General features: G+C 37.1%; 1 protein-coding gene across 1 annotated transcript in view; it reads left to right on the top strand.

Moving 5' to 3' along the window:
• DNAH11 (dynein axonemal heavy chain 11) overlaps window positions 1–16,105 on the top strand; it is an 80,741-nt gene that overhangs the window by 23,380 nt on the left and 41,256 nt on the right. The window contains exons 6-8 of the mRNA XM_039390928.1: window positions 5,281–5,383; window positions 11,393–11,516; window positions 12,326–12,432. Coding sequence (XP_039246862.1) covers window positions 5,281–5,383; window positions 11,393–11,516; window positions 12,326–12,432 — 334 coding nt within the window. The remainder of the gene's footprint in view (window positions 1–5,280; window positions 5,384–11,392; window positions 11,517–12,325; window positions 12,433–16,105) is intronic.

The following is a 16,105-nucleotide window of genomic DNA, read 5'->3' as shown; positions in this document are numbered from 1 at the left end:
AGAGGTTTTTTTCAGCTAATGATGCCATTTCAGTAGCAACCATGACCATGGCACTAGAGTACAAAAGCATACTTTCCATTGCAAATAGAAGCTGATAAAAGGAGCTCCTGGGCACCAAATGTGTATTCTTCTTGCAGGAAACTTCTTAAATAAACCAAAGATGTGAAGTCAGTGTCGCAGGGGCTTACTCTGCAAGTGTATCACACCCATCAACTGTCTTGTGACGTAAACCAATTTATGAACCTTTAAGGGTTTGCTTTGAAATGTTAGTAGTATCCTTTCATATTTTAAGTCAGTGTTGTAAAACTTCCACCTGTTCCTTCTAAGAAAATTCAAGACACGAACAAAGAAGCGGACTCATCTGGTTGTCTGCAGCTCTTCCTTCTGTCTGCTGCTCTTCAGCCAAGCCCCTCTTGTTAAATGCTCTGCTAGCAAATCCCTCCACTAATCACAGTGGGTGAAGAACTGCATGACAATCCAGAAACAAGTATATTGTGTTCGCTTTCCGTTGTGTTTACCACATTTTTTTCTGTGAGCTGTGATGGAACAATTTTGTACTCTCATGTATAGCTCAAAATGACTGCCTCTTATGTTATTTTTATGTTTGTGTGTACAAATGCTCCTTCCTGTAAAATGCATTCAAGTGATACACCGAAATGCCTTCATATGTCTTAGGCTATCACTCCAAGCAATTCTTTGGAACAGTCAAATTGGGAATTTTTTTAGTAGAAAGAGTCATTCACAGCAAATTACACAAATGAGCACTTTAAATTAAGTCTCAGTTCATAAATAAGAGATTAAGAGCTGAACTTGAAGTGCAGTTATTCACTACATTGCCATGTTCTTTCCATAGTTTAGAGGTTAAAAGATTTTTCTTGCAGATCATATCACTGTTAATGTGCAGTCTTTTCTGTCAGTTCCCATCTTATGTGTATCCACATAAATTTTTTTGAGGTGTCTGCTAGAGTGGGTGAGATTAGCATGTAGTGTAGGGTTTTATTTAGCATTTCCCCAAGGCATATGACTCACCCGCTCTGCCTCTAGAACAGCAGAAAATTTCAAAATGTTAGTTGATGGAGGAACATTCTGATGCAAACTAATATTAGTACATTAGATCTGGGGTCTTCAATAATACTAAAGTCTGGAACACTGCCACAGAGAACAAAAATGTGTAAATGTTTATAGATTGTAATTGTGGACACTGTATAAAATTTAGATAAGGTTAAGGATCAAAAATGAGAATTCCTAATTTGGGGTTTAAAAGTACAAGTATATACCAAGCTAAAAGAACAAAATTGTCTTTTACCTAAGATTTGAAGGGAATTAAGAGACTTTAAACCTATCATATGCAAATAGTTTCTGCAAAAAGTTTTTTCTCTTCTGTGGTAGAAAGGCAGGGTAAGTGCAGTCATGGCCTTTTCCCCCCAAAATTTATGATCATCCAGTTGCAAATATGTTAAGGTTCTCCATTTCTGTCCTGTCCTCCAGCACACTTTCTTTCTTTATCTACTTACTCCTCCAGTCAGTGACCACGCTTTAAGGTGAATGTGGCTAGACAGAAGTGTCCTTGGATGCATTTTTTACCTTGGTTGAATTGGCCAGTCAAAATCACTGTCGAGGTTTGCAGATGATTAATTTCACTGAAAAATCTAAGATGACAACTCAATACTTCTGTAGTCCTAATGGAAACTGCTTGCAGTTATGTATTTGTTTATACTGCTTTGCCTAAGAAACCAAAAAGTCTGCTGCAAGTCAGAACTGTGGCAGTGCTGTGACATACAGCCTTCAGCTGTCCCTGTGCAAGTGCAGTTTCCATTTCCTACAAGCTCTGGTGACCATGTTGCCCAGTTTTTAAAGAAACAAGACAAGTTCAAAACCATACACTTATATTTTGCTCTTTTTCTTTTTTTTTTCTTTTTTTCTTTTGCCTAACCCAAAGTATTTAACATACAACCCAATACAATGGAAAAAAAAGAAATGTCTGTTTTTTCCTATTCTACTTATTATACATGGAACTGTTAATCCTTTTTTTCTTTTTCTTCCTCACACTCCTTTCTTATTGAAAAATATTAAAGTCTTAAAAAATGTGGCTTTGATCATCTCAAAATCGATATCAGGTGTATCCCAAATTCATGATATTATTGACTAGACAAAATAAAAAATCTGGGTTAGATGCACAGAACTTTTGAGAAATCTTTTTCCTCTTGCCAAGCAGTATTGAGTCTGCATGAAAATCTCTCCTGTGCTGTAAGGATTTGAACCACTGTATTCCCTAAATTTTTCATAACCCCCTTTACTTCAAATCTCAGCTCTGAATGAGGCAGACAAAACCTTGGAATTTAGCGTGCTCACTGAAGATGAGAGCTCAGTCACTGGGACATGCTGAAAAGTTTTCCTTGAAGTCCACCAATCACAGTGGTTTTATTTTGAAAAAACATTTATGTGATCATTTAAACAACAAAAATATATGACCTCGGAACGCCTCATACTGAAGATGAGTGATATACTAATGCTTAATAAAAGTTGTTTGCTTCTGTGTTTTCGAGATGACTTAACAGCTTTCTGTAGTTATTCTTTCCCTTACACATCTAAGGGAAGCGATGCAATTGATAAAAACTTTATGAACTCAAAATTTGTCTCAAGATTTTACAGTTCTGATGAATATGTAAGGGTCTTTAAATTAATTTGTTGAGTGTTGTAATAAGTTTGTAACCTGAAGGTCTGCATTCAGGATCATGTAAGTAACTCATTTGGAGTAATAGGCTGAAATTTAATACAATCAGCTTAATTTTCCTTAGTATGGGAGATGCTGCACCAGATTCCTGATTAAATGCCCTGATCAAATGCGATTTATAATTCATATTTTCACACTTCACATATTTTGGCAAAGTCCTTGTTTAATCCTTCCAAGGAGAAGGAGAAAATAATCTACTCACTGATGAACTGAGTGTCAGGATACCAAGGGATTTCACATTCAAAGCATTTCAGTTTCAAAGGATGCAGATGGATATGCAATGACATTTTCAAAAGCTGCAAAGTAGTCAATCAACTAAATCAACAATACTCTTCTGGAATTCAGAACCCCATGGTGATGCTTTCTTGAAGACAACCTCTGAGTTTCACTGATTACCAGGGACTTCAGTGGTTAAAAAAACCACTTGTAGGTGATGAAATGTTTCACAAATTTTATCCAGCATGATTTGGAATTCTTGATTTTGTTTAGTTTCAGTATTGCTTCATATGGTAATAATTTTTATGCATGTTGTGTTACATTTCAGAGTTGTTTGGAATTCCAGTTTGCCAGATGTTTAACCTATACCACCCTCTATCTTTTGTTCGCCGTGTAAAGGCAACAGACAAAATCCATAAAAACTTAATGCTACTGGTCCAAATGAATGGACTTTCTCTGCCATGAGAACAAAAACACAGAAGATGGCCATTGAAGTATAATTAAGTTGATTTGGGCAAATAAGGTTCTTCTTAGTTTCCAAATGATAATTTTTTAGTATTTAAAATATATTAGCATCCTTTCACCAGATCTGTGTAAAAATAAAGTTTTAAGTTTAAAATCAACTTACTAGTATTTTATTTCATTCTGTTACAGAGGGAACCAATATTTTCTGTAAATAATTCATTGCTGTCATAAATACATATTAGATTCTTGTTTATTTACAAGTACACCATTTTTTTGTAACATGAAGAAAATATGTGACTAACAAAGATATGATTTGGTGAATGGTCTGGTAAGTAAAGAAGTTTCCAGACATTTAAAAGCGAGTTAAGTACACATAGCTGTCTTTCTGTGTATTGTCAAAAGGAGGTGCACAGACAAATAGGCAGGCATTCCACTCCATTAGGAGGCTGAGTGTTGAGTTCTCTGAGTACTCAGTTCTCTGCTTCTTCACCATGTATTCAAGGGTTTTATCCACACCCTTAAAACTTCTGTTTCATGGAATGTTCTTTTTTTCACTGGCATGTACACTGTGATCTGACTGCAGTTGTGACAAAGTGAGGCAATAACATCTGTACTGTTCTTGCATCTTTTAGTGCAAATGAATTGTATAAGCTTTTTCTGTAGATCATACTTCATCCCATGAAGGAATGACACCAGGTGTCAGCTGAATATCTTGTTAAGGCACAAGACGTAAAGACAAAAAAAAGGAAGTGACTGCTCAAATCTGAAACATCTTTAGCTTGGAGAAATCAATCTAGTCTAATTCAGAGACATGCAAAGCTAACGTCTCAATGCTCTACTGTTTTATTCCCAGAGCTAGATGCTATTTGAGCATTTTTTTGAAGTCTCAAACAAAAAAAACCTTCAAAAACCTTTGGTTTTCTCAGAAAGATTTCAGAGTCAGATCTCAAAATTCCTACTGCTTAAAAGATACGATACTTCTTTCTTTTGAATTGTTTTAAATTCTTTTGAAACAAAACCAAACCAAAAGCTAAAAAACTCAATTTTACCAAACAAATCAAATTAGGAAAAAAAGCTGACCATACCATTCAGGAAAATGAACCTAACCATTTAAGAATTCTAAAATAGAGTAAAATTTGTTGCATGGGAGGAAAGAGAATGCATTATACTTTGAAGTTCTAGGAATGATTTGTTGATTTAAGAAGGGAATGGCAATTTATGACTTTCCTTTTACAGTGTTTTTTTACATCCTTGGCCTAGCTCAGATGTACACCAACTTCTAAAGAAACAAGACTCTTCATATTTAGACAATTGGAACACAAACTGCCAGCAATTCAAAGCCTCTTTTTTTTAATTTTACCTTTTAAGTGACCTCCTTTTACTTCACCTGGAGCTATGTCATCTGAAGAGCCAGAAACAGTATCTATTGGATGATACTGCAAATAAAGGAGCGTACCACCTCATACTCTAGGATGATCTTTGATGGTTTTTTAATTATTGAGATCTGTAAACTTTTTCTGCTCTTATCTGTGATGATTGTGTGCATTCTCAAACTGATTTGTACTTCCTGTGACTCATCCAAGTGTGTTTGGAGCCAGTTTTATTTAAAAAAAATCTTTATCATCAGAATGTTTTGTGAGAAAGTAATACCTTAATTGCAACAGAAATTTTGAACAAAATATTATGTGATAGAAATTTTTGGGATTATTCTTAATTTTGAAATGTCAATCCTATTTTGATACTTCCATGGCTATTTGTGTCTCAGATTTCTCACAGTACAGAAATTATTCTTGAACTGAGTTTAAGCCTGGAAATGTACAGCATTTCAGTGTTTTGTCACTAATATTAATCATTTTCTTTCTCAGGTATGATAGGCAGAAGCTAACTACTAAAGAAATTCATAGTTGTCAATATGTTGCTCATATGAATCCAACTGCTGGCAGCTTTACTATCAAACCTAGGCTCCAGGTATGTTTTGAAGTGTCATATTATAGCAATCCTGTATTTAATACATGAAATAATTACTATTTAGTTTTTCACTACAATAGGTAGGAGATGAAAGGAAATAGGAGAAAATGCAGTGTTTGAAATTTAGTACAGATTCAAAATCTTGCTGTTTCTATAGCTAAACAGAAAGAGACACACCATATTTATTATGGTATTAAGAGTCCCCTGAATTTCTTAGCAATTGCAGTCTCATGTGGGCCTTCACCTGGCAGATGTGTCCTTGGGGCTCATAACCAGACATGCAACTGCTGTGGAACTGCATCAAGGATGAAACTAGAATTTAAGTCTTTTTTGTGATACACAAGCAGATTTACGTTCACCAGGTTGTATTGTTATTTAACACTTCGTTGACTCTTATTTGCTGTCTGATGCTGGAGAATCTTCATCTCTTTTTCCCTTTTTATTTCCAGAGACATTTTACAGTATTTGCTTCAACTTCCTTTCTTATTGACTCTAAGACTAGCTCAGTTGGTTAGAGCCTGGTGCAAATAATGACAAGGTTAGAGCCTGGTGCAAATAATGCCAAGGTTTGGGGTTCAATCCTTGTATAGGCCATTCACTTAAGAGTTGGACTTGATGCACCTACTTTTAGTCTTTCAGTGCAGAGTGTGTGGGTACAGCAGTCACTACGTTATTGTACTGTTTTTTCTTGAGAACATTTTTCATGTTCTCCTTTTGGGGAATTTTTTAACTATCATTTTTCTCTCTAACTATGTGGTAGAATGTGGAAGACCAAGTGTAGCTGCAGCCTTGGCTCATCTATTGCCATTTTTCAAATGCAGAGCAGACCCTTGTTGCGAGCCAGTGAAAGCACGGGAACTGCTGAGTAATATGCTTCCTAGGAACTCCTCAGGCTACAATAAACTGCATGCCTCTATGCACCTAGTCTTGTTTGAGGGTGCCATGCAGCATGTGTAAGCAGAATACCATCTATAAAGGGAGCAAGTAATTCATCAAGATGCTACCAATGTTTGCATGAAGTTGCTTTTTACTGTTCAGAAGTTGTTGCAGTGCAGACTCATAATGCTCTTACTGGAAGGCTTATGCAGGGAACTATGCAGCAATAGTGCAGATAAATACACTTTATTGATGATGTTATAGAAGAGTAGATTGTAGCTCAGTGTTAAAACTAACCTCCATTTTGTTTATTTAAACAGGCGTTCACCCTTTTTTGCACTCTATAGAAATTTACACCACTTATTTTCTGAGGTTGGAAAGACAGTCTATAAAGCTGTAGACTAAGTCTGCCTGTACGGAGGCAGCGTTGATGGAAGCGTTCTAAGAGACGCAGGTGGTGGCGGTAGATGACCCATGATTCAGATCCATATAAGAGAGTAGACAACACTATGGCTTTGTAAACACTGATCTTGGTGCTTTTCTTCAAGTGTTTATTACGCCATACTCTTTTATGGAGTTTTCCAAAAGCACTATATGCCTTTGCTAATCTGTTGTCTATCTCTCCGTCAATCTTACCATCTGAGGAGATGAGGCTACCGAGGTAATTAAACTGTTGGACTGATTTGAGCTCTGATTGACCAATGGTACAATTCTAAACATCCACTGGTCAGACTATGTGACCAATACATCTGTTCTAGAGCAAGCAGCTATCACAAGTATCGAGGCCATGCTGATGAGAACACAGCTGCGTTGGGCAGGTCATGTCTCCAGGATGAAGGACCACCGCCTCCCTAAGATCTTGCTTTACGGTGAACTTGCCACTGGCTGCCGCATGAGAGGAGCCCCGAAGAAAAGATACAAGGACTCCCTGAAACAACATCTCAACCTTGGCCATATTGATCACCATAACTGGTCTACTCTGGCATCAAATCGGGAGGCCTGGAGACACACCATCTATAACACTGCTGTCTCCTTTGAGAACACACGCAGGATCACCCTCGAGGAAAAAAGGCAACGCAGAAAGAACCGTGTATTGCAGAATACACCATCTAAGGAGTCTTTCTGCTGTGCCTTTTGCAATCGGATTTGTCTGTCACGTATTGGCCTAATAAGCCACCAGCGTGCCTGCAGCAAATGTGGATAGAGCCTTCCCAAATCTTCGTTCGCGAAGCCTAGCCATGATGATGATGATGAAGTCTGCCTTATCTTTTAAGTAGTTAATGATGTAACAGGCCTTTATAAGAAAACCAATATTTACCTTTTGTTTCCAGGAAAGGGAAAATGCTTTTAAAATGAGATTAATTCAAAACAAGGACAAGTAATACCTTAAGCATATACTAACCTATGCCCCTGCATGGCAGACTTGAAGTTGCTTTGCTGCCCAGCCTTGTATTTTTTTAAATGTAATCGAAGCAAGACTTCTAAGTGTCATCATAGATTTATTTTATTTATCTGTAGCTTTTTTTCGTAGGTAGGTTGACCTTATTTCAGTTTAATGTTATTTGTTTTTCTTATGTCAGGATATATCTTAGTACCCATTATGGCCCAAAATCTCAGCTTCTGTTTCTGAAATCTGATTAACTGCATTTGCTTTGTTTTCCTTCATGGAAAAAAACCAGCCAGTTTTCAGAAGACAAAGTGAAGATTTTACTGAGTAAGTGAGGCACAGAGTTCATCGTTGCTCCTTGTCATTATTTGTAATCTTTCTTGAACATATGCAGTCATTCTAGTCATGCGTAATATCGGTGATTTCCAGAAAGAGACAGAGGCCCATGCTGGCAGAGATTAGTTTTGTTAAAGCAGTTTCTATTATTTGCAGTGTCAAACGGTTTAACACACAAACTTTTCTTCTCATTGAGTTGGTCTAGGATTTCAGTGTCATCGTTTTTCACTTTGCACGTAATCAGGCAGGAGCTATGTAAGAGAAGACACTCTTGACTAAGCAGTCTATTGTAGAAGTTTCTCTCCAAGAGGATTAAAGAAACGCTTAAATTACACAGATAATCATATGGATCTTTCATAGGGACTGTAGATTTTGTTAGGTTGATTTAGAGGTTGATGTGATAATCATCAGAATTGCAGACAGAAGCCTTCTCAGGTATCACTAGTTTTGCTTGAAAATGGTGGTAAGCCATTATCTTCTCTCTGAAGTCTAGTGACCGAGAGTAGTATCTGTTTGCCAAATAAAGTGGCAGGGTGTCTTAGCCGTACAATTTGGCAGTCCTGGAAAAGTGATTGTGAAATTTAAACCTGTAAATTTTTTCTGCACCTTTTATGGGTTTTTTTTTTATGGATCCATTGTGAAATCATGAATAAGACTGATAAAGTTCTACAGTGAAGTCAAAGAGAATTGGCTTCCAGTAATGTTTTGGTTGAACACGTTTCTACCTCTTTATTAGATGCAACCAGATTAGACACATTATCCCTTTTATTTAAGAAGGTTCTTATCAATGTTTTTTCAGGGGTTACTTTTTTCGGTGGCATGAGACACAGAGAATGAAGGGGATGCTTTTTGGTTTGTTTTATTTATACATGAAAATAAATTAAGCATAAAGTCCAACTTGCTGCCTCTAAGATCTAATCTGCTGAATTAGACTTTCATGCCTTAGAATCTGTATCTGATTTTAAAAAAATAAAAATTTGTGAATATTTTTAGTTGCTTTTATGAATTATTAAAATATCAATTGCAAGAGAATTCTTTTAATGTCTAAAATATAGTTTTTTGGGGGAAGGATTACCTCAGTACACACATTTAAAAATTTTAGAAATTAAATCTTGTCTGATTTGGGGGAAAATTCTTATCTGGCCTCATTCATCCTATAGTATTCCATGATCAGCAAATAAAAACATGCTTTAAATAGTCTGGACTAGATATTCCAAAAGTAAATTGAAGTTTGATGAAAATTTTTCATTAGGTGATTTCTTGTCCTTCAGCCTTTGTGGTGCAAACTGCCAGACATGAAATTCTCATGTACTTCTATGGTCCAGCCAACCTCCCTTCAAATTAACTAGGTCTCTGTTCTGAGTCCAGTCAGGGCCCATCAGGATCTTGGGGTGATGCTTTGAAGCAACTCAATGTAAAGAACAAGCAATCAGACAGCTCTGGTCACTGTAGAGGTTAGTGCAGACCTTCAATATTTGACAAAGGAAAAGAACTTTTCTTTCCTCTTACTCAAATATTGGAAAGAAATAAAATGCTGGCATGAAGGTAATGTACCTTTAAGTGTCGGGAGAAGATTACCTCAAAAATAGACAAAAAAAAAGAATGAAAAAAAGAAAAAAGCAAGTGTGATGCAATAAAAAGAAACTTAGAAACTTGACTAAGGATGTTGTTGTTGAAGTCTACATTACTTTATTGGTGTTCTGCCATCAGGTGCCAAATCACTCATTTCCTAGAATTCCCTAGGGGTTATGCACTTCTGATTGGAGTAGGTGGTAAACTGAGCTTGTCAAGGCTGGCAGCATACATCTGCTCCCTAGAGCTTTTCCAAATCACACAGAAGAAAGATTATGGGATGCAGGACCTCAGGGTAAACTGATAGATATTATTTGAACCTTTTGAGTTCACTGCTTCAAGAATGTGTTTTGTTGTTGCACAGGCTTGATAAAATCACAGGTGAAACAGTAGAATTTACAGTAACAACCCCTTTGGTTTTTCCAGCTGGACCTCTTGTTTTCTTTATTTTTGAAAAATGGGTGGGCAAAATGTATTTTAATGTCTGTTTAAACGCTTCACAGAATTTTGGTAGTTTCTCCACTTTTTCCAAGGTGGCTGCTTCACAGGTCACAAAGATGTGGTTGGAGTTCTGGTAGTTAGCAGTTTGTTACAAATTTTTGCGCATCATTGAACCCCTATTGATTTAGGGGTATAAAATTGAAGTGGGTGAACACAAGAAGAAATGTTCTCCTTGTCATATGTTGTCATTTAGTCACTTAAACTGTCCATATGCAAAGGCAAGGACTGTAGTTGAGTGAAGTGCTCTTATCAGGTTTACTGTCTACCTGTGCCCTATCTGTGTGAGCAAACAGCGAAGAAAGGAACATTTTCTTCCTCTTTACTCCGTGTGGACAACAAACAATAGTTCCGAATCTCAGACTTGGCCAAATAACAATCCAATTATGGTCAGATTTGGTGGATGGCTGTCCCCAAAAAGCCCTTCTGTTAGCCTTGGGCCATGGCCAAACCACCACAGTGTGTGCAGACCAAGGCTTTTTAAGCCTTTGGCGTTCAGAGGGAGGTACATGCCGTTCTGCTTTGAAAAATGCTGTGTGTTTTTTAGTGTCCTCATGGTGTTTAACTTCTTGTGCCCTCCTTCCCTCCTCAAATGAGGTGCAGTGTAAGATGTGGGCTTAAGTGGTCATTTCCCCCATGCTGTTTCCAAGCAGGGAAACTTCTAAGCCTCTGTTAACAAGCCTGAGGATTTGCTTTGCTAGGTTGTGTGGCAGCTTGTTCATAACAGCCAGCATTAACCTTATCCTGTATTTCAAATGTGACTGCACTCAAATGCAACTGATGTGGGTTGTTTTCTTTCTGGAAACCCAAGCCAAAAAGCATTCCATATTTGTACCACTATTAGCACAATGGTCCCAACCATGTCTCCATCTGGGCCATAGCCAAAATAATAGTGCACCAGAGCACACCTCAGTTTTATTGGTTTGGTGTTTTTTTCACATGGGAAAGCCTTCCTAAATAAATTCACTAAAGAAAAAAACAAGTTTTCAGAGACAACAGAATTTAAAATTAATCTGGATCTTCAATGCAATTCCCAGACATTATTGGTATAGTCATGTCTGTTCTTGATGGGGACTTTCATGGCTGCAATATCTCTTTCTGATGAGAGGATTTCTTTGATCTTAACCACTAGGTCATGTCAAAATGTCCGTGTTTGATATGGAAGAAAAACACAAACTGCATCTCCCTTTGGATATTATGTAGCAAATTAGCAACATGTAAATAAAGCGAGAAAAGTAAAGAGAGGTCAGCAGTGTGCTGCCATCTGCTAACATGCATTCCACACTTTTCCTGTATCAACATTGTAACAGATTATGAGTGATTGCCTCCTTTCCTTACAGGTAGGTCTTGCCAGTTTGTACATCAAGACTGGTGCCAAGAACATGCCAACAGTGTTTTTGCTGACAGATGCCCAAGTTCCAGATGAACGCTTTTTTGTGCTGATTAATGGCTTGTTGGCATCAGGTGATTAAACCAACACATTTCTTGAAAGATCTTTTCCGATGACAAATGATCTGTGTTTTCATTGAACTTTAAAGAGATTATTTCTCTCTCAGGTATTTGTAGGGAGAGCTTTTAGGGAGGCCAAGTCAACCCATACAACTTGAGCATTGAATCTAACTTGCTTAAGAAAGAATTGCCCACTGAGAAGATAAATTGCTGAAGCTAATCATGCCTAAGTACATTGGTTTGGGGAGAAATGGAAATCTCTTTTTGACTTAATGCTATGTTTACTTTGGTGTGATTTCACTAAGTTCAAGCACTGTCTTCATGACTGCACAAGAGTAACATGCAGCAATGCAGTTTTGCCCATGTTTTGAAGATTAGAGAAACTGGATTCTGAATGTGGGGATCTAGGGATAGAATGGAAGAAAAAATGAGAATAATATTCAGCACAGTTGGAGTGCATCTTGAAAGATTTTTTAAAAAGTTACTATTTACTTTTGCAACCAGACTTATAAACAATTCACTGACAGCCTGAAAAAAGGGAACCACTATTCTGAGGCATACATAATTTATGAGTGAACTTCCTATCAGGGCAAATACTTTGTCATTTAAAAAAAATGTCATTTCCTTTCCCTTAAAGAAATAGAAAAACTTCTTTTTAGACAAAAAGGCATAGGGAACAGGAGGAGACTCTTTTGTGACTGGATCTATCTGGTACCAGCATAGCTCTAGTTATGTGCTTAAACCCCACTGGGCTAAATACCATGTAGATTATTTGTCATGTGTTGTGTAAGGCTTCTTTTACCTACTCCTTTATCTTTTCACAGGAGAGCTTCCAGATCTGTTCGGTGATGAAGGCTTGAAGGTCATAGTTGCAGGAGTTAGAAAAAGTCTGAGCCCTGGGCCTGATGGACACCAGAGAGCACTGCTGGAGGTTCGTCTTGAATAGTGGCTGCAGTTGAAAGTAAGGCATATTTCAGGGGCAAGAAACAGTCATGAGCTGATCAAAATAGCAACATACTTCAGTTATCTCACAACCCAGCATATGGTGGCATACTTCTCTTGAAAGCTTGCTCACTGACGTGTGGCACTGAATTTGCCTCTCTCATGTTACCCCTGTAATTTGCCTCCCTGTGAGTTTTACTCCTAGATCTGGCCATTGACATCCTACCTTTCATAGGAAAGTCACATAACTGCTCTGTGTCTTAGTTTCATGGTCTTATGTCTTGAACACAATGATGCACTTCAGAGAGAAGTGAGGTGCTGATGAGGAGTTAGTGCTGCTGTTAACACAATTATAAATATGTTCCCTAATTACACATGCAGTGATTCTGTATGTGTACTCAACTCTTAAACATTCCCACAAATAATTGAAATTTCACAGAAAATGTTGTCGTTCTACTTTTTCTACACCATTTAAAACTGGAAAAATAAAAATACCCATGTATCTTTTAAACCTGTAGTTTTCAGGTTTAAAACTGTTTAGTGATTCACATTAATATGATACCACAATTGCAACAAGTGTCTCTCCTAAGCTCTGTTTAAGAGACAATGTTGTTGAGGAAGACTGTAATTCTGTCCTGAAAGCAGAAGTGGGAAAAACTGGTTTTGGAGTAGCATCTTTAGGAACTTTCAGTTTATGTAGGCTTCCATTTCACACATCATCTGAAACATCTGTGTAGCTTATAAGAAAATGAGAAGTCTAAAAACCATTGACCAGCTAAAAAGAGAATGTTTTGAAAGGAATATATGCCCCATACTTTGTGCATTAGTATGATCTATTTGATTTGGGATGAGAAGAGCCTTCCCATAGCAGATTATTCTACAGTGGTTTTCTGTGCAAGCTTTTTTCTTCATTTTCTGAAATGTTTAACCACGACTGATCTAAAGACCATTCAGATTTGATTATGAGTTTTTTATCAAGTTCTTACACTTTGATTATGAGTTTTGTATCGAGTTCTTACACTTTATAACATACCACTTTCTCTTTTTTCCACCCTCATCTATTCTTTTTCCAATTCTGCTTTAGTTTTGCTGATGTTCTCTCCTGTCTCTAACTCTACTGCCATTACTTCTGTCCCTCCACAAATTTATTCTTTAAGTTAAAGGTTGGTGGAGACCTGTATGGAATCTAGTGTAACATATTCTGTATTGTTTTCACTCTTACAGACTTAAATAACATGGTCAATAGTGGTGCTTACCTTCTGCATATCTCTTTCTGAAAGTGCTGTTTGTCTCTGTTTCATGACTATTGTGTTTGTGTATGTTTTTTTAAGAAGGACAGAGGAAAAATTATTTCTAATATCTCTCTCAATTTTCTCTTTTCACATTTTTTCCTTTTTCTTTTTTCTTGTTCCTACAGTCATTTCTTCATTTATTTTCCTTTTCTTTTTTCATTTTAAGGGCCTTTTGAAAGGCAGCTTTCAAACGCCTTTTACCTTGCAACCATTTCACCAGTCCCCCACTGTGCAAATTAGCACTACTGGAGGCAAGAACAGGAGATATCTATTCATGTTGCAGAGAAGGAAAGTAGAGACATTGTAGTACTGAAGGAGACATAAATTTTATGAGTTAACACACTGGCTAATACCTATATGAACTTTTAGTTAGTGCTGGGTGACCTATCACCTCTTCCTTTTCCTATATTTGAGGAATAAAAGACTAATATAATGTGAAAGAGAGCAGAAGGGACAATTTAGACTGTTTTATAATGTTAAAGCTCAGTGAAGTGATATAGTCTCATTTTTCAATTGTATTTTAGAAAAATACATGATTCCTACATGAAGCCACAATTCCCTTGTGCCCACTTACAGTCTTACATACTGCAGTTCTGTTTATGGTGAGGAATCTGTCACTCAGGAACCAATACTACCCAGTACTATTCTTTGAATCACCATAGCTCTTCTGGTTTGTGTTGATTTTGTTTTGACTGTTTTCAATCTGGACCTTGCAATCCATTCTGCTGCTAATGTACTGAGAACATGTCATGTACGTAGGTGCAAATTTAAATTGAAAGTATGTCAGGTGAAGACAGTGGGTTGCACTTTTATAAAATATGGGTCCACAACTGGAAGGGTATGTGAGGACATACATGCACCTGAGAATTTCAAAAACTTTCATGATGAATCATGAAATAAATGATAAAGGAAGAATGCTGCTCAAGAAAAGAAATTTGATGGTCAAACACTGTAAAAGTTAATGTGCTGACAGTGCTAAGGCACACATAAGATAAGAGGTTTCTAAGGCTCAGTAATTTACTGGAGCTCCAGAAGTTTTTCAATATCTCAAATCTCTATGCAGTAATCACTCTTAAATCCTCTGCACGTTACCAAAATTTCTTGAAAAAGTAAGGACCAGAAGAAGCAATTATTTCTTGAAAGCATGGATATGAGATCAGTCAGTCATGCTGTCTCTTGAGATGCATCTGATTTTATTTCATTCTTTTGGTCATGGTAACCTTTCAACTTTTCCCCAGAAATGTGAACATCATGCCTAAATGCCTTGCAGCCCTCATGCCCTACATAAACATGCTCTCAAGTGTACTCTTTCCAGCAAGCATACTCTTTGTGTCATTTCATATTTGCATGTTTTTAAAGTTCTCATCTCAGTTTCCTCAGTGCTCTTAAACATTACTGTATATTCTAAAGCCAGACATGTTAAATTGGGGTTTTTTTTAAGCTGAATCTCTGTTATTCAGTCCAAGTGCAGCCAGTTTTCTTCATGAGCTGCTGGTCTACTACAAATACTTGCTCCTCCTTCCTTGAACAAGTTTCTTCATTGTGTATTTTCCTCATGTTTCAAAGTTTGCAGTCCCTCAGTGACTGTTGTGAAGTCCCAGCATTAAGAACTAAATTTGCTAGTTTCAGGGGAAGACCATTTCTCCAATTTCCTTCCAACTTGGCATGACTGCTTTAGTCATCACATCTTTATAATGGTCTTCTCTTTCTGTAGTCCTGTCAGGATTTAGCTGGCTCCCCATTTTCTATGGCATTTAGCAGTACAGTAGTTTCATGCTTTAGTCCAGATTAATGTCAAACATAGGCAGAGTGGGTGTCCTGCGTTGCCACAGGCAATCTTGTCCATATTTTTACTATTACTTTTCTTTTAAATTATTGTCTTTCATTTCCACATCCTCTTTTATTAGGACACATTAGCCTTTTCCTTGCAGTCTGCTTGACCACTGATAGAACATCTATTTTTATCTGTGAATCTGAGAGGAACTTGTGAAGGCACATCATAGCTCAGCTTTTGGCCAGCTCTCATGGTTTTTTCTTTTGAGGGCATAAATACACATGTCTATCAGCTTGACTGCTTTAATCCCAGACAAAAAGAACTATGTTTTTAGGGTTTCTGATTCTGTGTTAAACTAATAGTGACCCCAGATTTTTTTTCATTTTTAGAGTTGTTTTTGTTTGTTTGTTTGTTTGGGTTTGGGTTTTTTTTTCATTTTGTTTGATTCAGTGGGGAGTAACTATCGAAGATTTTCTGCAGCACATAAAACATCTGTTTCTGCAGTTGGCAGGCTCTTACAGTAAGAGTTCCTGTTTCTCTATGAAAACCTCCAGGCTTTTCTATTTGGATGTCAGCCATCTCTTCTTGAGTACTCA

This window comes from Pipra filicauda, unplaced genomic scaffold, assembly GCF_003945595.2.
Source record: "Pipra filicauda isolate LSUMZ 115617 unplaced genomic scaffold, ASM394559v2 scaffold88_size2543281_pilon, whole genome shotgun sequence".
Taxonomy (NCBI): domain Eukaryota; kingdom Metazoa; phylum Chordata; class Aves; order Passeriformes; family Pipridae; genus Pipra; species Pipra filicauda.
Note: the sequence above shows the minus strand (reverse complement) of the source record. Positions and strands in the feature narration are given on the sequence as shown.